Genomic DNA, 26,523 nt, shown 5'->3' with positions numbered 1-26,523 from the left:
GCACGACAAGTGATAATCTATTTCGCTTAGCGCACGGTGTCTGTGGGTTGAGCCCTAACACCTACTAGTCCATAAAGGGCTAGTGTATAAAATTACGTCATCAAATGATTATATAATACCCATACTGTTTCCTTTTTGGGAAATATGTACGAAACGCGTCTATTTATTCTGCGCTGATAATGCCACTTTTCATATCTACATTTTAGATGTATCCCTTGATCACCGCAACCTCGGCATTCAGGATGGATGATCCGGCGGCACCAATGACGGTGTTGTGGGAGAGCGCGGCAAAACGGAGGTCGAAGTAACCACCCTCGGCACCCTCGCGCACTCGCCCCACGCTGACGGTGTATCCTCCGGAGATATCGCGGTCCAGTCGGGGCTGGGGTCGGTCGGGCTCGTCAAACACCTTGATGGCCGGCTGGGGAGCCGAGGGAGCACCCAACTTTTGCGCCTCGGACTGGTACTCGCGCAGCGCTTGCGCAACTTGCTCTGCGTTGGGACCGGGACGGTTCTTGAATCGCAGCGACACAAAGGCCATGTGGCCATCTGTGACACCCACACGGGTGCAGGTGGCGCCAATTCGCAGACCGGCCTGCTCGTCGAATGCCGTAGCGTCGGTGTTCAGGGCACCCAGGATCTTCTGGGCTTCATTCTCCAGCTTGTCTTCCTCGCCGCTGATGTACGGGATGACGTTGTCCACAACATCCATGCTGGGCACGCCCGGGTAGCCGGCGCCAGAGACTGCCTGCTCGGTGAACACCTCCACCTCCTCGACGGGGCCGAACTTGGCCTGGAGGGCGGCGAATGGGATAACAATGCCGATGACGGCACAGTTGGAGTTGCAGACCAGAAATCCCTTGTTCAAGCCAAAGTGCTTGCGCTGGTGGGGGATCAGGTCCAGGTGCTGGGGGTTGACCGTGGGCACCACCAAGGGCACGGCGGGGTGCTTGCGGTAGTTCTTGGCATTGGAGAAGACAGGAATGTCTGCCTTGATGAATTCCATTTCTGTAGAGCGTCAGTATATATTATTATTGATTTCTTGAATATTATAGAGTCCATACCTGTCTCGCCAGCAATATCGCTGTTCAATCCGGAGAAGACCAGGTCACAGTCCTTGAACTGCTCGGCCCTGCATTCCCGCAAGACAAGGTTACTGAGCTTCTCGGACATCGAAGAGGATTGCTTCCATCGCACGGCATCCTTGTACTTCTTGCCAGCAGAGCGTTCAGAGGCACCAACAGCCTCGAGCTCCAGGAAGGGGTGGTCTGCCAGCAAGAGGATAAATCGCTGGCCCACGGAGCCTGTGGCACCCAGAACACCTGTATGTTGTCAGAAACATAGAAACACACATGAATAGGAGGGCAGAGTGACATACCGCACTTCTTCTTCGGGAATGAGGGAGCCATCTTGCTTGATGTGTATGTGTAAAGATGAGCGTCAATCTGAGGTGGGAGTTAGTATTTCAGGGATATTCAAATCCAATCAACTACAACCAAGCAACAATAACAGATATATCCAAAGATCCAAAACACTAGTTAGAGGCGCAATTGGAACACTAAGAGACCAGTGAGTCAACCGTTCCAGAGCCCCGCATAGTTACTGCTAGGCAGGTCTTCCGGGTCCATTGACTCACAGACTTCACAGTCCAATTGCCCAATGCGCAACAACAGAAAAAGCAACACCATACACGCAATTGCACTTACCACTTTCGCAGTTGATGAGGGAGAGCTGGTGGCAACTCGACTCGACTGCGATATCGCAGCGCCAATCACCCCACCCTCGGCTGAGTCAGCACGCGCCCGGTCAAGATTTTTCTGCGACGCCATTGGCTGACGCGACGGAGGTATGAAGGAACAATTCACATTGAATGGCTGCTTGTCATCTACCAATATCTATTGCACCACTCGCTTGATCGTCTCCTGGATACTTTCCAATGACAGCCCCAACACCGCGTTTGCAAGACTCTCGTCCTTGGCGTAGTTCGCATGGAGACCAGGGGTGTTGCCGAATCCAGTGGCACGAACCAGCGCAAAGGCGCCGCTGAAATCCCCCGCGCCGAGCTTCTTGAATCCCCCACTAACTTCCGCGTCGGTGGTTGTCTCCTTCACAGTCCACTTGGCCCCCGTTGCTTCTTCCAAAGTCGCCAGGATTTCTTTCTGCGTGGTCTCCACCGAGGCCACGTACAGGTATTTGTTGCTGGTTTCCTGTGGATGTTGCAGGACCGAGACGACAGACTGACCGAGCTGCTTCTCGTTGGTCAGAGTGAAGCTATGGTTACCGCCATCCCAGATGGTTGCCGAACGATTGGCAATGTCAAATTCCAAGAAGCCGTTCCCAAGACCCTATTGGAAAAAATAACACAGATCAGGATATTATGTTCGCACAATTCTAGAGACTCGTGATTCACTTACCCAGTCAAACAGCAAGGAGGTCGCAATACCCGTCCAGGTCAGACCTTCCGATTCCTTGGTCTTGAGGTACTCGATCAGCTCTTTCTTCTGCCCAAACAGTGGCAGGAGCTGCAGCACGGCTTCGTTCTGGCTGCTTGCCGAGAACTCCGATGGGATGAAGCGCTTAACACCCGCCCGGATGGCAGCGTCCACAATCTTCTTTTGCTCGCCGAATGCAGTGGCTCCCACCGCCGAGATGACGGCGTCCTGGCCCTTGAGGGCGGCCTCAAGGCCTGCGTTTGAGAAGTCGGTCTTGTGAACGGCGACGTCCGAGGGAAATGCTGCTTCGCTTTCTTGGCGGGAGATCACGGTGACCGTGAATTGCGAAGATGCTACTAGGCTGTTGAGGATGATCTTGCCAATGCTGCCGCTGGCCTGAGGGGGGTGTTAATGCATGCACTGACGTTCTGGTGGGAATGTATTTGGGTAGGAAGCTCTCATACCCCGAAAATGGCAATGTTCTTCGAAGAGGAAGTCATTGTGGTTTGCCGAGTGGTGGTTGAAATTGACCTGGGATATCTATTGTTTACTTTTTTGTGTCTGGAGAAGATGCGATGAAGGGAGAAGGACGGCGTCTTTATATGCTTGGGCTGGTAGTCTCATAGATCTATACGCACCGAGGTGTCTATGTTTGTATTACATACTCAATATCACGAATCCATTTTAATTCTGCTTAGCAATACGGACTCCGACTCCGCTCCGCCCGACTCAAAGTAGACGAGAGCAATATTTGCGTGCTCGATTGTAGTCGAACTGCCATGTTGATACAATTTCGCCCCATCGTCGCCCCACAAGTGCTTAGCAATGCGGCGCTGGTGTCCGTCCCTCCGCCCCAGCCAATCAACGAAGGATCTCACTTTGGCTACACCGGCGAGTCATCACGCTGTTGCAACAATCTCTCTCGCCCCCAACTGATACCTTGACCCAGTTTACTACACTTGATTTCCGATGTCGCGCACTATCACCACAGGCCGATCGTGTCTCGAGTGCCACCGACGAAAGATCAAATGCGACAGATCGGAGCCTTGTTCGTATTGCGTCCGAGTTAAGATTCAATGTCGCTACCCGCCGAGACACAGCTCGAATAAGTCAAACAGCGATGGCGATGTGGCCGCTCGCATTGATAGGATTGAGCGCACGCTGCAGTCCTTGGAGCGAAGCCTTTCGCATATCTGGGAAGTTGTTCAGCCGAATCAATGCTCGCATTCTACTGGGAGCATTCATCGCACTGAAAGACAGGAGACCTGGGACGAGGGTCGCCAGCATGTGGACCAGAACTCTTCCCGGGGTCGAAGCGACCATGTTGGTATTGTCTCTGGGTTCAGAGAAGATATGCTAACAATAAATCTAGAGTACTGAACATGACCTCGACACAACTTGGTCTGCTCATATTGAAGAACCTCACGAAACTTCAAGATGGCATAAATCGCATGGTAGCTCATCGAGCTCTCTATTTGATGTTCCTAGCTCGGAACCTACGGCAACCCTTCATCCACCCCCAGCGACAAGATTGTTCTTATGGCAAAAATACATCGAAACAGTCGATCCCATTCTCAAGATGTTCCATACACTGACAGTTCAAAAACACATCATGAAATCTATTCGAGGCCAAGCTGACCCTGACTTACCGTTTGGATGCTTGATGTTTGCAATATACTACGCGGCAGTGGTGACCATGCCAGCCGAGGAGTGTCGTACGGAATTCAACGAAGACAAACACGAACTGCTAAAAAGGTATTCTTGTTGACTCTTATACATCGGGGAGTGGGCCACGCTAATAGTATAAGGTACCGCACCGGAGTCGAGAATTCTCTTTCCCAGGCAGACCTGCTGAGCTCCTTTGACATAACGGTTCTGCAAGCATTTGTCATATACCTTGTCTGTGACCTCAATTCTAATAAATGATACACAAGCTAATATTTCCCTTGTAGACTTGTGGTCGATGTGACGAACATGGACCTGATGTCAATACCCTAGTTGGAGTTGCCATTGCCATTGCCGTCAAGATCGGCCTACATCGCGACGGAGACATATCCAACCTTTCGCCCTTCCAAGTCGAGATACGACGTCGACTCTGGTGGCAGATTGTAATTCTAGATGTCCGCACAGCCGAGGACCACGGCTGTGACCCGCGCATTCTGGACTCGTCATTCAACACCAGATTCCCGTCAAATGTCAACGACGCCAGTCTCGATCCCGACATGAGCACATTACCTCATAACAGGGCAGAGAGAACAGAGATGCTGTTTAGCTTGGTCCGTCTTGAAGTGAGCAATTTCGCTCGTCGAATGGTTTTCTCTGACCAATTCTGTCGCGCGAACGCCTATCCCACTCTAGGGGCTGCGCAGAAATGCAAAGCGATTGATGGGTTCAGACAGCGAATAGAGAAGCAATATCTGTGGCAATGCGACAAAAGTCTGCCTCTCAATTTCGTCACTGCAGCGTCCAGCCGACTAATCCTCGTGAAACTCAAACTGAGTGTGAGCAAGCCGCGGACAAGAAAGAATCAGACTGTACTCATGCGCGAGAATTTCCGCAACATCTGTGTGGAAATACTGCAGCGGGCTCGCTCTTTACGAAACTATGACAAAGGCAAGCAGTGGCTGTGGCTTTTCCAGACTTATATTGAATGGGATGCACTCTCCTACCTTCTAATCCACCTGTCTCTGGTTCCGAGAGGGGACGGTGTGACCCTGGCGTGGCAATCAGTTGACGAGGTATACTTTTACTGGAAAAATAATGCCGCTCATTATCGAAATCACCGCTGGATATATATCGAAGAGCTACGCTCTAAGGCTTTGCTTGCTAGAGCCATAGTGCCGCCTGCTTCAGCGCAATGGGGATCACTGTCGAATGATAGCAACGGTCAAGAGCGGTCCGACACTATCAGTGTGACACCGCAACAGCAGGTTTCCTATGGAGTATCTAAGCATGGGATTAGCGAAGGCGCAAATTGGTCGTCAGAGCAAGAAAGCCGCAGCCCAAAACGTCGCCTGCAACCACCAGTGTCTCGATCAGCAACCCAAGAAGATCCCCAAGAAGATGTTCCTCGAATGTGGGCGCTTGCGAATGCGGCTGCGGCTGCTACAGCCACCGACGCTTTATCACAGCCAGAGACATTGAGCGAGCCTGCAGATATACCGAGCTCGGGCACCGCTTGCCAATGGAGCGCAAGCATCTTCGAGAAATACTTCCAGGTGTTGGAGACCGAGCAAGACGTGTCTGCACCTTGGCTTTGAACAACAGAAATTGATTCTAAATATTCAAGGTTCTTCGGAACATGCTATTTACATGGTGCCATTCCAAGCACACTATATCCACTTTTATGCGTCGTCTTCCATGTCGAAAATCTTTCCCGGGTTCAAAAGCCAGTGCGGATCCAGTGAGCGCTTGATGCTGCGCATAATATCGATGGTTCCCGGGCCCAGCTCTTTTTTGAGGGAGTCTTTCTTGCCTAGACCTACACCGTGTTCTCCCTAAGCAATTCGGTTAGTGAGCAAGCTCTTGTCAATGGAGGGTGAAGGGGATATGTACAGTGCAGGAACCCTCCATGTCAAGAGCACGATCAACCATGTCATAAACTACTTTTTCGACTTTCTCCCTTTCGCCGGGCTTGTGTCGGTCATACATGATGCTGGCATGGAAGTTGCCGTCCCCAATGTGTCCGAGAACACTGGCGAACATGCCGAGATCATCGAGTTCTTTCTTTGAGATTTCTAATGTCGTCAGTCTAGACAATAAACATTCCTCGAGGGAGTCATACCGATGATATCAGGCAACCTGGAAATCGGCACGGCGACATCTGTCGACCATACCTCGGAGCCTTCTCTGCGCAAGGCCATCATGCTCCACAGTGACTGCTTGCGTGCAGACCAGAGGTCATGGGCTTCACGCTCATCTTGGGCAAACTCAAAGGATTCTGCGCTGTTATTCTGGGCGAGCTTCGTGGTCAAGTTGATGCTATCCGCGACACCTGCCGTAGTCCCAGAAAACTTGAAGAAGAGTGTCGGCGAGGTCTTCCAGGAGCGACCCGTACCCCCGGCCCGGTTAATGACGTCCATCTGCACATCGTCCAATACCTCCATGCACTGCACGGGAATCCCTTTGCGAATCAGCTGCATGGCAGTCGAGGCGGCATCACGAATCGTCGGGAACGCAACCACCCCAACCCGAGTCTCCTCGGGAATCACAGCAAGTTTCAACGTCGCCTCAGTCACAATCCCCAGCGTGCCCTCGGAGCCAACAAACATGCCGGTGAGGTTATACCCAGCCGAGGTTTTCCGCGGCCGTCTCCGCGTCTTGAGAACGCGGCCATCCGCCAGCACAACAGTAAGGTTAATCACCCAGTCCTTCATCGTCCCATAGCGCACAGCATTCGTCCCGCTGCAGTTTGTGCCAACCATTCCCCCTATCATGGCGGACGGCCCCGGGTCCACGGGGAAGAAGAGACCCGTGTGCTTGATCTTCTCGTTCAGATCCATCCACTGGATCGACGGCTGCACCACCACGTCCATGTCCTCCTCGTGGATCGTCAGGATGCGGTTCATGAATGCGAAATCGATGGTCATGCCCCCGTGCGGCGCGGAGAAATTGGCCTCGAGACTCGAGCCGCCCGAGTACGGGATCATGGGCATGCGGTGCTTGTGGCAGATCTTGGCGATCTCGGATACCTCTTCTGTGGTTTGGGGGTAGGCGATTGCCACGGGTAGTCGGTCGGCGTTGAGACTTGACCATTCTGAGAACCCGTGCTGCTGGAGCTCGTCTTCGTCGGTGCTGACAGCGTCGTCGCCGAGCTTGGTGCGGATTTCTTGGATGGCCTGGTGGTAGGTGTTAGTCTTTTGTGTTTCCTCTAGAGACTTGATTCTTTCGTGATAGTTTCATGTTTGACTTACCTTTTCGAAGTCTTTGGCCGAGCCATACTGTGGCTTCGTGGGTGTTGATTCTGTGCTCTGGTACGACGCATAGCCATACCCCAACCCCGCAGTTGCTGCGGAGATCAACAGCGCTTTGCTGGACGTCCAAAAGGGCGGCGGCGGGTTTGTAGAGGAATCCGAGTAAGAGGGACTATAACCGCTCTTTGTTCTATCTGCTCCAGCACTGGAATTGTTGAATCGGACACCACAAGCCAGAATACGCTGGCGGTGTGAAATCCGGGGGCGGCATTGAACCGCGCGGGGAGTGGGGAACCGAGGAACCAGTACTCGCATGGTGAACGGGAGAGGGAGAGAGAGTGAAGGATGTGCAGACAACAATATGGATAAAATGTGGAAGCAAAATGTCTATTGCATAGCTATCAATTTCAGGTTGGAAGCGTCTGGAAGAAATGAATAGGCCCGTGTCGATATGGCGTCCATGATGTGATTGCGGTTACTTGGACTCGGGAAATGGCCAGCGAGACGGTCGGAGTTCGGCCGAGAAGCCGGTGCGTGGGGGGTGCCGTGGGGGTTCGTTTTTGTGAGGGGAACTTCGAATTAGGGTTTCTCTCCTTCAATGTCGACATCTGCTTGTTGATGCTGTGCAATTGTCACTCGCTAGAGGTTTGGATTTTTGATATATTGGGAATACACATGGCCATAATCATATAAGGTCAATCACTATCCCCATCTGCCCGAATGGCGGTCTACCCCTTCCCCTTCAATTGTGAACTGCTTCCCCGATTCCCATGCCCCAGATCTCCCAGTGTGTAATTCTCTCCACTGCGACGGGACCCATCGCCTACGGCTCCGCCATCAGCAGAAGCCGATCCCACAACGCCAGCACCACCACGGGAGTCGGTGTGGTTAGATTTGGAGAGCGAGCGCGCCGTCGAAAAGACACCCGTGGTGCAGAACTTGACGAGCGGTGCGGTCGTCGGCAGACAGGCCGAGATCACGCCCGCGGCGGTTTCAATCACACACCAGATCTGGGCATCGGCCAGGGTCCAGGCGATGTCTTTTTGGTCGAAGATGAAGATGCGACTGAAACTATAAATGCTCGCGAAGACGACGCTAATGCGTTTCTTCTGTTAGTATACAGCTTCGCCAAAGGCACAGAGGGGAGGGGCGCGTACAAACTCCCACTTAGAAACACTAGAATAATCGACACGCGCTGCCAAACACTCGCCTGCAGTCCCCAGACGAGTTTGGCTGGTGGTGCCAAAATCAGGATATCCGTGACAAAATTCGGGACCCCGTCCCCGATCAAGGCTGCTTTGAAGGTTAATGCAGCTGCCTGGGAGGGTGGGATTCCACTCCTTGGACACCGGTGAGCATTGAAAGATGGCGACCAGGCTGACGGAGATCATCCAGGTAAGCTTGATGCCGCCGAGGAGATAGCCGGGGATTCAAATGAAGCGGACGGGGAAGATGCGGTAGTACATCAACAAGACGGAGAATTTGATGATGCGCACTGTGGTGATATACAGCGGCTCGAAAGCGTAGACCAACTAGATAATTAAAGTGGATCAGCAAGTTCTAGTTTTGTTTTAACCTTTTTCAAGTTCGATTGGCGATTCATGGATTGCATACCTTGAAGATGACGGGTAAGTCGGCCGGGGAAATGGCGAGAGTGTGTTTGCCCATGCCATATTGTATACCTTTTGTGCCTCTTGTTACCTCGGCCCTTGTCTAGTTTGATCGTCCATCCCCAATGGCACCAGTCAACCTTTTCAATTAGAACCTTGAAAGCGGATATCTATCGGGAATGACATGAATGTGTGGTTTACTGATATTTGATACCTATCCCCACTTTTTTCTGTATGGCATTTTGAAATTTACAACTGGACGTCTAGTGTGGTATATTCTTTTCTCGATTGTATGTCTTAATCTACCAGGGGAGATGCAGGCTCAACAGTCCATTCGGTCCAGAGTACAAAGACCAAACTATTCCTACAAGCTTACAATAAATTTAAACTATACATGGATATATCAAACATTTACCTGATCTCCAAACGGTTACTCTCTCGAGATCGTTGCTTGTCGCATGTCATTGGCACATCCCACGCCAGGGCTGGTTGAGGGGGCAACCAGCAGAGAACCCACCACTTCACAACCTTAACATTGACCATCGCATTGTGCTAACGCCGAAACCAAGATAGAGGCAATCTCCATTGAAAGTCGTTTGGATAAAATGGCAGACGACCTGGCTCGCCTCGTGCACCAGATAGAACGCGTTGTCACTGCACCTTATGCGCCCTCGCTGCAGGTATGTCGATTTTAACATCGCGCCCGACGGCTGAATGATAACGTAGGCCTTTAGGATCTGCACGAGCTCGCCCATCAATGCTCGAACTCTACAATTGAGTCCTGGGCTTTCTACAAACCTTGCCAGGTCGGGCTGTTGGCCGATGTGCTGGTCGAAGGGCTGTCTCGATCTCGCGTCGCGCTTCCACTTGTTTCCGCTTTTGGTATGCTCTCCCGAAAATCAGCCCAGCTTTGTCCTTTGCGAAATAAGAATGAGGATTGATCTCTATTAGCGTCTGTAACATCCTTTCGAGATGCGTTGCTGGAGCGCCACCCGGTCATCTTGGATGGCTTTCTCGAAAAGACTCTCGACGCCGAGGAGCTCGAGGTGAGTTCATTGAACTATCCCACAATTTGATTTGTAGTGACTCATAAGAATAGTACTACCCGGCATGTGTTGTCCTGCTGTCATCACCTCTCCCATCCGAGGTTGTGCCACCAGCGCGTCTATCTAGCTTCATCACGAAGCTAGTTTCTCGAATGGCAGAAAATCCCTGCGCTGAGACAATCACGCCTCTGCACACTCTAATAAATGGTCTCCAAGGATCCCTAAGGATCCTATACGAGCTTTCCTCAGAAACCCTGTCGAATCTGCAACTGGAATTCACCAAGACCCTGCGCAACCTCGACGACCACATGGGTAACCTCCTGTGCCTAGCAACCTTTGCGCCAATTGCATCTGCATTTGATACTGCATATTATCGCCACCACCACAAACAACAACACGGACCGGAAGCTCCATCTTGGCTTCTTAACATCAAGCATTTCTTCGGCCCGAAGCGCGGCATGAAGACCTTGGATTTGGTTGTTTTGCGCGTGATCTTGGCGTGCTCGTCTAGCTGCAATAGCTTAACTCCGTCTGCGGCTGCGGAAAGTATTCGTCTGGCTATTTGCATTGCCGATGCTCTTGAGATTGACCAGAAACAAACTTGGATTTCGGGCAATTCTTCTAAGATCGGCAAATTGTGTGAAAAGATTGCCAGGAAGGGTCTCGACGATGAGATTCGGATGATGGTATGGCTGACCTAGATACATTATTTGGCGGTTATGGCTGAACTTTTGGTATTTTGGTATAGGGCGTGGTATTTCTGCACACTCTTCTCCCCCCTCAGTCAATTCCATCTCAGATGCGCGGGCTTGGTTTGCAAACCCTCATCTCGAAGGACAGCAAGAAGGATTTGCAGGCCATACCACCGCATCTAATTCCACGCCTTGCAGAATCGTTGGCTGTTAGTATCCCGGCCCTTTTCCTCTGTTATTTCTTTCCTTCTGACCTGAGCAGGATTGCGGGGAATCTTCCATCAAGGAACTGTTGAGTTTTATATTTGCCGCTCTGGCACACAGTGCTTCGCCCAGCGAAAACACTTTGTTAACCATCCGATTGGCGCACTTGATTCTTATTGGTTTGAAAAATACCAAATTCCAACCGGAACTGACTATCATCAACAGCACGGTGTTCGCCATTGGTACAGATACAATCGGACCTATGCTTGAGCACTTCCCCGCCAAGCCAGCTCAAAGCCAATGTGATGGGTCTAGTACTTGTGAGTCTGCCTTGAGCAGTGCTCAGAACAAACTGTTTCTTGATCTTTTCGATCTCTATTCTTCCGCCGCTCTTGCACGAAACGGGGCCGAGGACACCAGCATCAAAATCATGAGGGTCTTTGTAGACCGCATGGAGAAATCATTGTCAGGCAGCAAATGTGCATTTTCGAAGTCGAAACCAGCAGACTTCCGTGGCTCCCTAGCTTTGCGCGACACACCAGATTTTCTGTCAGCTCATTGTTCATCTCGGGACTGGCGTGCTGGGTTTACTGACACGTTCATGAAAAACGCGCAAACATTCCACAATGCTACAATGAAGAAAGCCGAAGAGCTCTGCTTTGATCTGGAGCGTCGCTGCTACAATACCGAGGCACCGCTACGGGCGGTCGAAGAGGAGCGAGACGGGTACATCATCGAAACCGAAGAACTGAAACGACACAACAGGGAGCTAGAAACGCAACTGCAGCAGTTATCCAGCACTATCTCCAATCTACAGCAGGAGATAGCTCAGCTTGGAGAACACGCCGAACATGCTTGCACTAGAGTGGAAGAGTTGTCTGCATCTCTGGACTCTACACACCACGCACTCCGGGAGCAGCGATGCAGCTCCGACGAGATAATCCGGGTTGAAAAGGAAAAGGCTCGAACTAGGGAGCTTGACTTGATTGCTACTTTGACCGAAAAGGATGATCTGTTGGAGGAGCTGCAGGAAGAAGTACACTCTTTGCAAGCTGAGAATGAGCAGACGAGGAAGACGCTGGATAGTGTTTCCAAGGAGAAAGCTACCTCCCTGGACGACTCTGCGTCTTTGCGTCGAGAAATCGGTAGCTTGGCAGGGCTTCTTGAAGAGAGCAAACGGCTTTCTACTCTGAAAGAAGACGAAGTTAAACGTCTCTTGACAGACCAAGAGGACATGCGAATGGAGCTTGGTAATTTCAAAACGACGGTCAGTCTTGGCTTTTCTCTCCGTTGTGGATCTTTGGCTAACTCTAATTATAGACGGAAGAACAAAACATAGAAATTGACCGTCTCTTCTCTGCTCTGCAAAAGACCGAGGAGCAGTCGAGGCGTGAGATCGAGATAATGAAAGAAAACCACCAGGCCGAGGCTTCTCAGGCCGCATCGGAAGTATGTTTTGAGAATATCCCAACCTGTATCAAATCAGCGCTAAATGGGCATTGTCTAGAATGCACGACACAAAGAGGACATAAAGCGTTTGCAGATTACTGTATCTGATGCTTCCAAGGAAGCACAGACAAAGGACAAACGGATTCAGAATCTGGAAAAGAAGGTAAGCTATCTACAGAGAAAAGAAATGCCCCATCTTATTTATTTAACTTGTCCCTCCAGATCCAATCTCTACGGAATGAACGCGCAGCCAAAGCTCGAGAGTTCTCCGAGGCACAGCAACACATCGGCCGACTGATGGCCGTCATGGGCTTCACAGCCCAACCAACCGAACCAAAGCACCCCAGCAGGCACCAACGTTCTCGGTCTAGCGTCGCCCCAGCCCCTGGTGCCAGCATCCCACAACCGACGCGGAATGAAGAAGACGACATGCAACTCGCCCAGTCCTTTGAGTACATGACGTCTAACCTCAGTCACCCAAGTCCAAACCGACCCCGGGGCAGCCGCCTCTCCATCCACCCGTCTCAGGCTCCACCGTCCAAGAACCCTGGCATTGCAGTCCGCACGCCCAAGGGTCAACCTGCCCCTGCACCTGGCACACAAAAGTCGGTGCGGAAGCCTCTTGCGGAGACAGACCGCAACAGCCCTTCCAAATCGCAATCTAGCCAGGCTTCCAAACAGAGCCAATGCGATTTGTCCACCCAAGAGATTCAAGAAGAACCTGAGAATCGACTTCAGGAAGTCAACTTGGATATGGATCTGGAGTCCTCTAGGGACTTTATCTTTACGAGTACTGCTTTCTCAGGGTCAAATGATCACCCGGCTCTGCATTAAGCTTTAGTTACCTCTATTTAAATGCTACTAGTTGAATCCATTACCTGTTTTAAATACGATTGATAGATTCAAAGAATCTAGTCTATCGAAAATAGCCAGTTGACCTAATTGTAAATTGCTAGTATGCTTATTTCACTGGAACTTATTGTTTGCCTACGCTAGGCGCAATAGAGTGAAGTAAACACGCTGGAAGTCTGCCTACTCTTGGTTTGCTATTGCTAGACCAACGACAGCTGCCGCCTGAGGCCCTTTGATGCTTCAATCGCTATTCAGTCCTAGCAAAAATAAAGCCTTTGTTGCCTTTCAAAGCGGAGGAGCATTCAGTCAACCAGCGCAATATTCCCTCATTTCCGCACTTCTCTTCTATACTACGCGTCGCTTTATCTATTTTTCTATCTTTTCTTTGTTCTTTTTATTTTTATTTTTACTTTTCTATTTCTTTCTTTATCATCATTATCATCTCTTTTTATTTCTTCTTACTTTTCTACTATTTTCCCCTTACTTTGGCTATCGATTCCTCTCACCATGGCCTCCAACCCTCCCCCACGCAATGGCTACCGACCCTTCCCAGCCGCGAGCGGGTACAATACCCCAGCCTGGCTGCAGTGGCGGACCTGGGAGTCCGTGGCCATTAATCTATGCCGGGTGCCCCGGGAGGCCAACACGTTCACACTCTGGAAGGCTTTCCGTAAGGAAGGGTCGATCACATCGATCGATATCTTCGACGATGCCCACGGGCAGCGGGATACACGAGGACGAATTCGCTTCAGGTTCGCTTGAGTCTCGCTTTATACTTCGCTTTTGTTTACTTTTTATTTAATGTGTTGTTGTTTTTGATGTGGTTTGTGTTATGTTTCGTGCTATTCTAGATATTGGTTAAATATTTCGCTCTCACTAGGCCGCCACCCGCGACTGATTTCTGGCGTCGCGGGCCTTACCGCGTGAAGCTTCGCAGTGGGCGCGTAATCGCCATCCCAATTGCCCTTGACCTAAAGCTTCACGATTCGTTGGTCCCTAGCCCCGCTCGCTCGGGGGTCGTCTTCCCCGCGGAGATGGTGAGTCTTCTATAGCCCCCAAACCCTAATTCAACTTACCCAAGGCTAATGAAACCCGGGGTTGCTTTTCTCTAAAGAAACTGCAGATCCCCAACCTCAGCATTGGTGTCCCTCTGAGCGGGTCTACAATCCATTGGATGCGCAGCGCCCAGGATTTGACCCGCCCTAACTTGATCGTGGACCTGAAAAGACGGGCCTTTTTCATCACCTTCAATACCTGCCCCCTCGTTAACCAACACACCCAATATGCAGGCTCATCCGCCCCTCGAGACCATCCTCAATTCCGCCTCAAAATCCCTTTCCTGCAACTCACCCGTATCTTCGAGCTCTGCGACCCTATCTCACAGCAGGTATCCTTTCTCACGATCCTGGACTCGCCGCCGACATATCACCGGTTGGCAGGAAATGTCCACGCCTCCTTCCATAGTGACAGCACATGGAGAGAAGCCGATATGTGGTTCCGACAGACCCTGGTGTTCCACAATGCTACGGAACAGTTGAATCTGCCCACGAACCTGCGGGTGGCAGGACAGATCATTGATATCGGTGTGTAAAACACATATTCCCGTCACTCCAGCTTAGAAGCCCAAAAACCCTAATAAGCTTTTGATAGGTCGGTGGAATGCCTTCAAGCTCACTTTCTCCAGCGAGATGAATGAGAAAGGCAATATCAAACTCCTCCGCGAGATCATGAAAGATCACAACATCCCTGTCGTGGACGGAAGCCACTTCATCGATGTCCCAGAGCTCCCTGTGCCCGTGTGGCGATGGATCGATTTCGTCGAGTCCCAGTTGACCGGCGCATCCTCGTCCGGTCTGCAAGACCTAGCTGACCAGGACTACGTACACGTCCCCTTCGCTGTGCGGTACCAACTAGAAGTGTGTCTATCGCATGGCTATCTTTCCGAATTCACGATGAGTCGTGCCTTCGTGATGAAACTGATGGAACTCGGAGAATCCAAGGCCAGACGGCTCCTGGAGCACATCGCGAACAAAAAGACCACCTATCTCGACCCGATGGACATCTTCGATATTCTAGGCGTCAATGGTGTGAGTGACTCGAAGATCCCGGCCTATTGCTGCTTCATGCGTACCGCGCGAGTCACGCCAAGCACTATCTATTATAATTCGCCCACAGTAGACATTTCCAACCGCGTCGTGCGTCGCTACCTCGAGCATGCGGACCGCTTCCTTCGCGTAAGATTCACAGACGAGAAGACCGAGGGCCGTATTAACTCCACGCTGAGCGACACCAATGACGAGGTATTCACCCGAGTCAAGAAGACGCTGGCTAACGGTATCACCATCGGTGACCGGCACTATGAGTTCCTCGCCTTTGGTAACTCGCAGTTCCGTGAACACGGCGCTTATTTCTTCGCGGCGCTGCCCAACCTCTCGGCCGCGCACATCCGTGTCTGGATGGGCCAGTTCCAGCACATCCGCAATGTGGCCAAGCATGCTGCACGATTGGGCCAGTGTTTCTCGACAACCCGAGCTATCGCTGGATGTCCGGTCACAATTCGGAAGCGTCCGGACATTGTTCGCAATGGATACACATTCTCTGATGGCGTTGGCAAGATCTCCAAGTTCCTAGCCCAGATGGCCATGTCCGAGCTCAAGATCAAGCCTGTCACCGGTGAGCCGCCCTCAGCGTTTCAGTTCCGGCTTGGTGGTTGCAAGGGGATGCTTGTGGTATCTTCGGATCCTCAGCCCCCCGAGATCCATATCCGACCCAGCCAGTACAAGTTTGATGCGGATCATGGTGGGCTTGAAATCATCCGATGGTCACAGTTTTCGATTGCGACGTTGAACCGGCAACTCATTCTTGTTCTGTCGGCTCTGAGAATCCCGGATCATATCTTCCACAGTAAACTCGCCTCCATGCTGCAAAGCTTCAACGAGGCGATGGGCGATGATGTTCAGGCCACATATCTGCTTCAGAAATATGTGGATCCTAACCAAATGACCCTTAAACTGGCTCAGATGGTGTTTGACGGTTTCAGACAAAGCAAGGAACCGTTCATGACCTCCATACTAGCACTATGGAAAGCGTGGCACCTGAAACATCTCAAGGAAAAGGCCAAGATTGTACTGGACCAGGGCGCAAATCTTCTTGGCTGCTTGGACGAGACGGGGACTTTGAAGGGTTATTTCGATCGGAGCCTGCCTGGCAAGGGTGCTTCACTTGAAGAGAAGATGGCGGCCTTACCGGAGATTTTCGTTCAAATCTGCCGCCTGGAAAACAACGGCGTGCCCGAGATCATTGAGGGGCTTTGTATCCTTGCACGTAACCCTTCCCTGCACCCAGGAGACATCCGCGTTGTGCGTGCAGTAAACAGACCAGAGCTGCGACATTTACACGACGTCATCGTGCTTCCGCAGACGGGGCATCGGGATGTTGCGAGCATGTGCTCAGGCGGGGACTTGGATGGCGACGACTACCTGGTGGTTTGGGACCCAGATCTAATCCCAAGAGATTGGTTTGTACAGCCGATGAGATACAGCAACCAAAAGCCACCAGACAACGACCACGACGTCACAGTCGACGAGATCACCACGTTCTTCGTCACGTACATGAAAAACGATTGCCTGCCACGAATCGCCCACGCGCACATGGCCTGGGCCGATAGCCTCCAGGATGGGATCAAAGAGGAGAAATGCATTCGTCTGGCCCGGCTTCACTCCCACGCTGTCGATTATAACAAGACCGGAAAGGTGGCAGTCATGACGCGAGATCTCAACCCGCGGCTTTGGCCCCATTTCATGGAGAAGAAGCACAAGCGCAAGGAGCAGATATACCACTCAAAGAAAATCCTCGGACAGTTGTACGATGCAGTTGAGACCATTGACTTTGTCCCCAGTCTCGAGATGCCGTTCGATGTCCGGATCCTTGAGTGTGAGCTGAAGCCCCCGAGCGAGCCGTTCATGGAGTATGCGCGTCAACTAAAAGAGGGCTATGACGAGGCCATGCGTCGCATCATGGCCCAGTACGAGATCACCACCGAGTTCGAGGTGTGGTCGACCTTTGTGCTGAAGCATGGCAACATCTGCAGGGATTACAAGCTCCATGAAGACTTGGGTCGAGTCGCAAGCACGCTCCGCGGCGGTTTCCGTCAGCAATGCTGTGACAAGATGAAAGGCCGTACTTTTGACTCACTTTCGCCCTTGGTCGTTGCCATGTACCGCATCACGCACGAAGAGATGACCTCATACCTTGAAGCCCGGCGTCGTGAACAGCATTTGGGCGACGACGATGATTCTTCCCCTGGATCTGAGGCGAGTGTGACGCCATTGCCTCTTATTAGCTTTCCCTGGATTTTCTCGGATATCCTTGGTCAAATCGCGATGGGTCAGTTCGAAATGCCAAAGATCTCAGTCGAAGGCTCACCCCCTACAACGAGCAAGAAGGAACTCGCCACCTTCACCCACACTGAAGTCAGAGAGATGCTTGCAGGTTTCGGACAGTCTTCCTCGGAGCCTTCGGTAAATGAGGTATCTTTGACGCCTATTTTCACCGAGGAGAGTGTGGGAGAGTTGAAAATTGACTGGGACCAGGAGAAGAATGCTGACGGTGACGAGAAAGTGGTGGAGATTGTCGAGGTGGAATCACCCCCGACGCTGGGTAGATTGGCGAACCTCGTGCATGATTATAGCAACAGCGTGGGGGAAGAGAAAGAAAGTAAGGGGAAGGTGGCATGAACAAAGCGAGGGGCAGCAGCAGCGAGATCCACGAGATGCGTCTACATGAGTTTAAGAGAAAAGAGAGAGGGTTAGAGAAAAAGGCGAGAAAAGCAAATAGTCAACAAGAAAAATAATGATATTCATGATTCAAACCAATCTGTACGCCGTAGGGTATTTCCAACTCCAAAAGCCAGTCGTGTATCATCAGTATCAAAATCACCAGTCCAAGCCCTCATCGCCTTTCTGTTCCAATATCTCTACCACCGGCCCCAGCACGGCTCGCGAGTGCCTCAAACGAGCAGCTTCTCTCGTCCGAGCATAGAAAACTGGACAATCCATACTATCGCAACGGATCTCGTCACCCGCAGGGACGCCCGTGCAAGAGCGACACACGGTCTCCAAGTCTACAACACGCTTCTCGGCATGCTGCAACCGCGACACAACGTCCAGCAGCGCAATATGAGGATGCTGAAGACAATCACCACACACAGGAGTCGCCGCATCAGACAATTTAGATCGACAGACGACACACGACGATGATCTCATGTAGGACTCAAGTGTTTTCTTCGAGAAGCCGAGCAGATAATTCGGCCGGGAAGTCGGCGCGGACTCGACGCGGCGAATGCGCTGCACTTTGGGCATCTCGTCGTACCATTGGCGCACACTGGCACCAACCAGATTGAAGATACGCTCGAGAGGCGGGATAAGGTTCTTGGTGATGTAATACTCGGCATCAAGGTCGAGCTGGGCATCGTGAAGGAGCGTCTCTGGAGGAACGCACCGGTCAACGAGTCGGGAACCTGGCGCGCCCGTAACAACAACGTAGGGAACGCGCTCGTGGCACTGCGGCTCACGTCGCGGGTCCTCGAGCATGCGCTTGGTGCTGATCATCGCGCCAGCCGGGAGCAAGCCGCTCTCGCTATACGTGCCTAGGCGGACCTCTCGGGCGAAACAAAAGTCCTGGATCGAGACACGGCCTTGCATGATCTTGGTACATTGTCGCTGGAAGTAAGCCTTCACCTGGCTGAGGTCCGCGGTACGGAATAGGGTCTTGAGCGCCTTTTCCTCGATTTTCTGTTCCGCAGGCGTGCCGTCGCGTCGCACGGTCTCAATGCCTTTGGCATCGAATTCGGGGTCCGTCTGCTCGCGGTGCTCGTACTTGAAACCAACGTACCGCTTCTTGGCTAGCAGCACACAAGGATGATAGACCTTTTCGAACTTTAACTTCACCGGTCTCGGATTCATGTCCGTGACCACCTGTGCGATCTCTTCGCCGATGTCGAAAGCTTGCTCACGCGTACGGCCTTTCAAATAGACAAAGAGGCTGTCCGTGTCGCCATACACGACTTCTGCGCCCCACCGTTCAACTGAGTGAATTAGTGCGATGGCTTTCTCGAGCGTCTCTCGTCCGGATTGCACGATGCTGTCGGCAATCTCAGAGCACGGCATGCGTCCGGAGAACGAGGCCGAAGTGTATCCATAGGTGACATTCGCGATCAGCTTGAGGGCCAGCTGACGGTTGTTGAGCATTCTCTGCAGGACTTTGTCGTCCTTGTCGGCCTTCATGCCATTTTTGACCATCACACGAGTCTCCAGGATCTCAGTCAACATCTTGGCCAGGAGCGACTGCCGTGTCTCCCGCTTTGCATACATCATGCCATTCGGTGCAATGTTGACTTGGTCTTTTAACAACTCCAGCAACCGTGGCTGGCGTTGGTAATCCAGGAATCCCATCTTGTCGCGTCCGCGCCAGTCCTTCGCTCGCCCCAGAAAGGTTGAGTAGCAGTAATTATACGCTATCATCACGCTGGGGTAAAGCGACTGGAAATCGAGGACAAGAAGTGGGCTTGTGTAGAAGTCGCTTTGGGGCTCCATGACCAATGGCAGGCATTCGAGCGCGTTTTGCTGTCCAACCTGCTTCTTGCTCGGAGACACAAGCAGGAAGTTCTCCGGTTTGGCAATACGGAACATCAAAGACTCCACTTTGAACTGAGACCCGCGAGAAAAAACGGAGCAGAAGTCTATACCCAGTAATCTTGCTTGCTCGCTGGTTCGCGGGACCAACTCATTGGCCTCGAGGATCTCCAGGTTCATTTGCACACGGGACAAGTAGTATTGGGCGACTTTGAGAATGCTGCGAGACTTCCCACTTTGATGCCATTTGGTCAGGTCCTGGGGCGAGTAGTGAGGGATTCGACGATGCAGGAGATGGAACACCACATTCTCCATGGTGTACTGTAGCAAATTGAGCTCGCCTCTCATGGCCTTCCAAATGTTTATCGTGTGTCGTCCTGTGATACGGATAGACGAGGTATGCTCAAACCCCCAGCGATCGGCATCTTTCCCGAATCTCCCATGCGATTGAGATTTTACTCGGGACAATTCGTCGCACAGATCAAAATCGTATTTTTTCCGAGCCCGCTCGATTACATAGCCCCAGGATCCGTTGTGGACCTCGTAGCCTGTGATGATATCAGGGTCATGGTAACGAACAATGTCAACAAGCCGGTTAATCAAGTCCAGCTCTGTCAGCTCATGTTCCAAATCAATCTTCAGTGCCTTGGAGATCTTATCCTCGGGCCTTTGATTTTCACCTTGGTAGACCATCCCGACGTGAACGCCAGGAAGATGGCTATTCACCTCAAGATCCTGGTCTTCTGATTGAAGACACCAGAAAAAAGAAACGATCTCATCCTCATCGGGATTGGCGTATAGAGCTCCACGGGTATTGACATGCACCTCCAAACTCATTGTACTCATATATTGAGCTTGGTGCTCAACGCTGGTTGACTTTCCTTTCTGCGAGTATTTGAACCCATACGTGTTTTGCTGTGTTGGTCCTTCAATCTGTGAAAGCACGTCTGGCTTCATTTCGGGCTCGGGGTGGCTCGCTTTCGGTTTTGCAGCGTTGCGCGAAGCTTCAACATTCTGAAACCACTCTATCACCTCCGAGCGGCTCGGCGGTACAGGTGCAAATTCCCACACCCTCGAAGTACAAGATGCCCGGAGATGCTGATCGAGTTTTTCCTGTTGCTCTCGGTCAAACGAGACAAGTGTCTGTTCACCAAACATCGCAGGCGTTTCGGCGGTTGGGTCGAATTTGGGCAAATAATGGATGGTGTTACTTTCCAGCCGAAACTCTCGGCCGGCGTATTCTCGCCGACGTTCGGGCACATCTGTCTCCTCGCTGTAATATGCTTTTTGGTAGACAACAGAGGGACGGCCGTAGTCGTTCATGGTAGAGACGATCTCGTTGCATCTCGGACTGGCGAATCTGAAGCAGCCAAGAGGGGTGCTTAGGGGCATATCGAATGAGTAGTGGATGTTGCCCAGTAGTTCAGCGACATGTGGATTGAGTGCCACTGACTCGATCACAGTGGAAGACTGAGGTTGCGAGGAACTCGCCGCTTCACCAGCATGACCCGAGACATCTGTGGCAGATGCAGAAGGGGAGGAGCTTGGCGTTGGCTGCAGAGATTCTGGGTCCTTGTTTGAGGAATGCACATCGTCTTGGCTAAATCGCAATATTGTCAATGGGTCATTAGGATCCTTGACCACCGGAAAGTTGAGCCTGCTGTTGGGAGTCTTTGTCTTTGGACGGATGGTCCTCTGGGAAGAAAACCTGGGTTCCGATGATGAGGGTCCCATTTGGGGTCCCAGATTGCTATCGAATGAAACCTTGTGGTTTTCTCCTGTTTCATGAGTCTTTGGCGTGTTCATCAAAGTTTGGGGTAAAGCAGGTGACTCATTTTGACCAGGATACTTGGTCTTTTTACAAGAGGGCTGGTTATGATCATTATCATGATCAGTGGCTTGGCCGTGCTGTCGTTTGAGGTTCTTGCTGCCACTCGATCTTCCATCTTTGACACTCTGCTTGACTGGAGAGGACTGTGCCTGGTGATTGCTCCCATTGAATGTCGGGTTCGAGTGGGTTCGTTTATACCATTCCCTGGGTGTATCATCTTCTGGTGGAGGCAGCTCGTCGAATATTCCATCGTCAAAGCTCTCTTCCAGAGCGTTATCGTTTGCATTTGGTTCCTCTTCGCCGTTTTCTTCCAAGAAGTCACCAAATTCATCGTCTGATTGGAACAGCTGCCCGGGTTGGGAGGACAAGGCAACATTTTCATCAACCGAAATCTCGGGTGCTGTGCGTTCGTTCGATGGTGGTTGATGACGGGTGTCGAAGGTCGAGTTATCGACTCTATCCGGGTAAAAGTCCTCGACACTATCGAGCACCGTTTTCACGTTTCTCTCGTATTCATTCAAGTCCAAAAAGGTTTCGAAGGACACATCCTTCTCTTTGTCTTCCCGCCTCTCTTCTGCCGCAGTATGAAGGGCCATCTCACGATATTCCTCCTCGTGGACCCAACCACCAGCGGATTTGTTTCTTGGGTCGGCGGACATTGAAACCAACTCTTCTGGTTTAAAGGGACTGCTTCCAGGATCATCGATGCCTAAGCGTTTCTTGCGCCTGCGAGTTTCATCTTGCCACAGTCCGGCCATGCTCGGGACGAGCCGCTCGTTAAACGCAACCGGTCTAAGAAGCTCGGTGAAGTCATGATGCAATGCCCGTTCCTTGATATCAGATCGATTCAGGATATCCTGTACGCATATGTCCGCTTCCAGAGAGCAGTGGCTCTGTTTCTGGAGTGCTGGGTCATCAAGCATGTTTTCGGTAGTTATGGACCGATCGTGCCAACGGTGATCCAGATTGCCGAGTTCGAGATACTCCGGTATTGGGGTGCGGAACTTGACCGCACTGCAATTCATGTATGCGCAACCGTACAAGTTATAATCGCACATCCACTGCGGAATGTACTGGAGATGGATTTCATATGGTTGAAGCTGGCGCTTCATGACTGCTCCCTGGTGCAGAAGATCGGCCAAGCGAGTGATGTAGAAAGGATTAAGGAGATATATCTTGAAGAAGAAACGATACCCCACATGGTATCCGTAGAAAGGGACGCCTTTCACCAAAGTAATGTGGGCGACGTACGCGGTCTTCCTATCATGCGCATTACGTCGATAGCTAACGGCCAGAGCATGATCAATCGAAAGGTGAAGAGTCCTAATTGCCGAGTTCACTAAACAGAACCTGCTTAGCCACACGCGCAGTCATGGTGGACTTATGATGCAAACCTTCTTCCGGCGTCAAGGACCCATTGTATTCGATATAGAGATACGGAAATGCGCCATGTACATGAACGCACACCTTTTGGCCGGTTTCAGTAGCTCCAAAAACTCGAATCACAGGCACCCTTGGCCTGAAATCCTTTTCAGACACGACATCACGGAAGGGTAACAGTGGGTCAAGTTCTGACGCGGTCGCCTGGTAATGATCGATGCAGTTGAGGCGCACACGAAACGGCTCCATCAGACAGGTGGAGATCCAAAAACATCAGCGACATTACGTGAGAATACCGAGTTGAGATTCCATGAGTTTTGTCTGGCGTTTTCTGGCGCGTTAGCGAACCCGAGGCATGCGGCATGACAACGCGAGCAAACGCCGAATCACGTGATGATGATGATGATGATTAGTTCAACCACAAGTCTGTACGCTACCTCACCTTCCCCAGACAACGTTGCAGGAGTGCTGGACTTTTTTTTATCTGTATTCTTATATCTCTTCTTCTATTTTCTTCTCTTTCTTTTACTATACCAGCTGCCTCTCTTCCGGCCCCTGTCACGATGTCACGGAAACCGGCCGATGTGGCATCCAAGGAGCGCAACGAGTACATTCCCTCCTTCATCTCGAAAAAGCCGTTCTATATCGACGATGACTCTACCAATGACTACCTGGAGCACCAACGTTTACACAAGACAACCCCCGACCAATCGAAATGGTACGAGCGAGGAAAGCGCGCCGGCCCAGCCGCAACTAAGTACCGAAAAGGCGCATGCGAGAACTGCGGCGCGATGACGCACAAGACCAAAGAATGCTTGAGTCGACCGCGAAAGCAAGGTGCCAAGTGGACTGGCAAAGATATTCAAGCGGATGAAGTCCTTCAGAAAGTTGATCTCGGGTGGGATGCCAAACGAGATCGGTGGAACGGCTACGATGCCGGGGAATATCGCCAGGTAGTTGAAGAATATGAGGAGATGGAGTCGATCAAGCGGATGGCCAAAGAGGGTCAAGACCGTAAAAGACTCCAGGATGGTGAGGATGGAGACGAGGGACTCGAAGAGGACATCCGCTACGCCGAAGAGTCTGATATGGGTCGGCAACAAAGCACGGCAACCCGCAACCTTCGGATTCGAGAGGATACCGCCAAGTACCTGCTAAACTTGGACCTTGACTCGGCCAAATACGACCCGAAGACGCGGCGAATGGTGGACATGGGTGCGCAAGACGACCAGGCCGCGGCGCTGGTTGCGGAGGAAAATTTTGTTCGTGCTTCAGGAGATGCTGCCGAATTTGAGAAAGCCCAAAACTATGCGTGGGAGTCTCAGGAGAAAGGTCGCCCCCAGCTCCACCTCCAGGCGAACCCGACATCCGGAGAGGTTCTACGAAAGAAGGAGAAGGAGAATACCGACGCCAAGAAACAAGCACAGCGGAAGGCTCTTCTGGACAAGTATGGTGGTGACGAGCATTTACAACCGACTCCACTACGAGACACCATAGTCGTTGAAAATGAGCGGTTCGTGGAATATGATGAGAGCGGTGCCATCAAGGGGGCACCTAAGAAAGCGACCAAATCCAAGTACCCCGAGGATGTCATGGTCAACAACCACAACTCGGTCTGGGGCAGCTGGTGGTACGACTTCAAATGGGGTTACGCATGCTGTTTCTCCACGGTGAAGAATAGCTACTGCACCGGAGACGAGGGCAAGAAAGCCTTTGAAGAAGAGGGCAATATGCTAATGCTCCCTGGTGTTGACGACAACGACGAGGAGCCGCAAACTGAAGACCCAAGTCACTCGCACGACCTTGAAGATTCGAAGAAACAGGATCAAGACAAGGAATCGGGGACCAATGAAAAGAAGCGGACATTGATGGAGCTCCAGTCTGGAATTACGGAGGAAGAGATCGAATCATACAAGCGAAGTCGGCTTGCAGCCGAGGATCCAATGGCGAATTTCATCGGAAAGGATTGATGAAAGATTCACTGTCTAATAGGCGTTCGGCTGGCCCAAAATACCCTTTGATATGCATGGAAGCAATGGTCAATTTAAATTCCTGTTCATATTTATCTTCTTGTTTGAACACACTCATAGATGTATACTCGAAAGAAATACCTTGGGAGGCAGTGCTGTACATTGCGTCTGATATGTACAGAAGGTCACGTGAAGCAATGCCATGTATGTGCACGGCCATGCTTAAGATGGTCGTGGTCATGTGATTTAGTGTCACGGGATCAGGGCAAGAGCCCTGGCGCCGTTCCCGCACCGTCGCTTAGCGACACCTCACCCGATCCCAGCGGAAGTTTCGATCCAGCGACGACGACACCGACAACCAGCCCTTCCACGGAATCGCCAGGTACGTCCACGTCGTGTTCTTTCTGCATTGCTCTTATCACCCTGTCCGTCCTGCTAACTCATAATTTTGCGCACAGTTCCTTAATTCAAAATGAGTACGTCCTATGTCGAAATCTCGCAACCGCCGACCGCAACGAAACCGTGATAACTGACAACCGCTACAGCGAAGGGTACCTCGAGCTTTGGCAAGCGCCACAACAAGACGCACACCCTGTGCCGTCGGTGTGGTTAGTATTCCTCTTTTTTCAACGATCCCCCCGCCCGGACCGACGCATCGCATATCTCTTCCAAGGACAAGCGTTGGCGAATATGGGAAACAAGGGCTGGAATCTCCTTCTTGGAAAACAGGCAACGGCTAACAGAATTCTTTTGCGACTACCCAGGCCAGCGCTCTTTCCACATCCAGAAGTCGACTTGTGCCAACTGCGGCTACCCGTCCGCTAAGACCCGCAAGTGTACGCAACCCTCCCCGTGAGTCGGATGGACTCGAAGAAAAAGACTACTTTGAAGTATTCAGCCCTCGCTGGAATGCACTGGCTTACAATTCTTTTGCTCTGAACAGTCAACTGGGGTGAGAAGGCCAAGCGCCGCAAGACCACTGGCAGCGGCCGCATGCGCTCCCTGCGTGACGTCCACCGCCGCTTCCAGAACGGCTTCCAGACCGGTACCCCCAAGGGCGCCCGTGGCCCCGAGAGCCACTAAATTTCCCTTTTGATTTCCCGCTCGGCGTCGCGTTTTCGTTCTCGGAGAGGCTGGAAAGGAACTGAGGAGGGGATTGGAAACCTGGCATGGCATAGCCTAGCATGACGACGTAGCTCGAAATGCAAAATGGCTCTTCCGAAATCTTAACGCTTTCCCGTGGAGTTGGTGTGATCGATCCCGTCTTTTCTTTTCTGCTTGCCGCTGCGCCGGTTCAGACGACAAGAGAAGGATGTTGCAAGGATGGGCAAGGAAAAAAAAATTGTTGCGAGATGTTGCCGCGGGCGAAGAAAGGGAATAAAATTCAAGGGAAAGCATGCATGAATTTCCTTCTTCCTCGTTTTATGACTGGCGAATATCCCCATGTCGTGACAGATTCAATGTGAAGATCTGTTCTGTTCTACTAAATGCGTCTCTACGAAGCGAATGGCA

The 26,523-nt window shown here is 51.6% G+C and overlaps 10 protein-coding genes across 10 annotated transcripts; 5 read left to right on the top strand and 5 right to left on the bottom strand.

Moving 5' to 3' along the window:
• Positions 1–202: 202 nt before the first annotated feature.
• NUU61_000515 (aspartate-semialdehyde dehydrogenase family protein) lies at positions 203–1,829 on the bottom strand (the record flags this gene model as incomplete). The annotated part of the gene is made up of 4 exons (XM_056651099.1): positions 203–1,008; positions 1,065–1,322; positions 1,379–1,445; positions 1,707–1,829. The coding sequence occupies 4 exons, from the start codon at positions 1,827–1,829 to the stop codon at positions 203–205; spliced, it is 1,254 nt and encodes a 417-aa protein (XP_056515949.1).
• Positions 1,830–1,895: 66 nt separating this feature from the next.
• Positions 1,896–2,932, bottom strand: NUU61_000514 (aromatic alcohol reductase; the record flags this gene model as incomplete). The annotated part of the gene is made up of 3 exons (XM_056651098.1): positions 1,896–2,345; positions 2,415–2,828; positions 2,897–2,932. The coding sequence occupies 3 exons, from the start codon at positions 2,930–2,932 to the stop codon at positions 1,896–1,898; spliced, it is 900 nt and encodes a 299-aa protein (XP_056515948.1).
• Positions 2,933–4,044: 1,112 nt separating this feature from the next.
• On the top strand, positions 4,045–5,692 carry NUU61_000513 (fungal specific transcription factor domain-containing protein; the record flags this gene model as incomplete). The annotated part of the gene is made up of 3 exons (XM_056651097.1): positions 4,045–4,187; positions 4,241–4,331; positions 4,385–5,692. 3 exons carry the CDS (start codon positions 4,045–4,047, stop codon positions 5,690–5,692), a joined length of 1,542 nt encoding a protein of 513 aa, XP_056515947.1.
• Positions 5,693–5,776: 84 nt separating this feature from the next.
• On the bottom strand, positions 5,777–7,660 carry NUU61_000512 (uncharacterized protein; the record flags this gene model as incomplete). The annotated part of the gene is made up of 4 exons (XM_056651096.1): positions 5,777–5,929; positions 5,988–6,169; positions 6,217–7,270; positions 7,346–7,660. The coding sequence occupies 4 exons, from the start codon at positions 7,658–7,660 to the stop codon at positions 5,777–5,779; spliced, it is 1,704 nt and encodes a 567-aa protein (XP_056515946.1).
• A 413-nt stretch (positions 7,661–8,073) lies between these two features.
• Positions 8,074–8,736, bottom strand: NUU61_000511 (uncharacterized protein; the record flags this gene model as incomplete). Its single annotated transcript, XM_056651095.1, has 2 exons — positions 8,074–8,454; positions 8,503–8,736. 2 exons carry the CDS (start codon positions 8,734–8,736, stop codon positions 8,074–8,076), a joined length of 615 nt encoding a protein of 204 aa, XP_056515945.1.
• Positions 8,737–9,560: 824 nt separating this feature from the next.
• NUU61_000510 (uncharacterized protein) lies at positions 9,561–13,180 on the top strand (the record flags this gene model as incomplete). Its single annotated transcript, XM_056651094.1, has 9 exons — positions 9,561–9,635; positions 9,690–9,837; positions 9,907–10,001; positions 10,055–10,687; positions 10,750–10,902; positions 10,956–12,164; positions 12,218–12,346; positions 12,405–12,509; positions 12,569–13,180. 9 exons carry the CDS (start codon positions 9,561–9,563, stop codon positions 13,178–13,180), a joined length of 3,159 nt encoding a protein of 1,052 aa, XP_056515944.1.
• A 525-nt stretch (positions 13,181–13,705) lies between these two features.
• On the top strand, positions 13,706–17,934 carry NUU61_000509 (RNA dependent RNA polymerase; the record flags this gene model as incomplete). Its single annotated transcript, XM_056651093.1, has 4 exons — positions 13,706–13,950; positions 14,079–14,235; positions 14,280–14,781; positions 14,849–17,934. 4 exons carry the CDS (start codon positions 13,706–13,708, stop codon positions 17,932–17,934), a joined length of 3,990 nt encoding a protein of 1,329 aa, XP_056515943.1.
• A 198-nt stretch (positions 17,935–18,132) lies between these two features.
• NUU61_000508 (DNA-directed DNA polymerase zeta catalytic subunit REV3) lies at positions 18,133–23,290 on the bottom strand (the record flags this gene model as incomplete). The annotated part of the gene is made up of 2 exons (XM_056651092.1): positions 18,133–23,000; positions 23,056–23,290. The coding sequence occupies 2 exons, from the start codon at positions 23,288–23,290 to the stop codon at positions 18,133–18,135; spliced, it is 5,103 nt and encodes a 1,700-aa protein (XP_056515942.1).
• A 314-nt stretch (positions 23,291–23,604) lies between these two features.
• On the top strand, positions 23,605–25,011 carry slu7 (mRNA splicing protein SLU7; the record flags this gene model as incomplete). Its single annotated transcript, XM_056651091.1, has 1 exon — positions 23,605–25,011. One exon carries the CDS (start codon positions 23,605–23,607, stop codon positions 25,009–25,011), a length of 1,407 nt encoding a protein of 468 aa, XP_056515941.1.
• Positions 25,012–25,483: 472 nt separating this feature from the next.
• NUU61_000506 (60S ribosomal protein eL37) lies at positions 25,484–26,094 on the top strand (the record flags this gene model as incomplete). Its single annotated transcript, XM_056651090.1, has 4 exons — positions 25,484–25,487; positions 25,557–25,619; positions 25,776–25,847; positions 25,955–26,094. The coding sequence occupies 4 exons, from the start codon at positions 25,484–25,486 to the stop codon at positions 26,092–26,094; spliced, it is 279 nt and encodes a 92-aa protein (XP_056515940.1).
• Positions 26,095–26,523: the final 429 nt, after the last annotated feature.

The sequence above is a fragment of the Penicillium alfredii genome, assembly GCF_028826965.1.
Source record: "Penicillium alfredii strain IBT 34128 chromosome Unknown utg000001l_segment0_segment0, whole genome shotgun sequence".
NCBI lineage: Eukaryota > Fungi > Ascomycota > Eurotiomycetes > Eurotiales > Aspergillaceae > Penicillium > Penicillium alfredii.
Note: the sequence above shows the minus strand (reverse complement) of the source record. Positions and strands in the feature narration are given on the sequence as shown.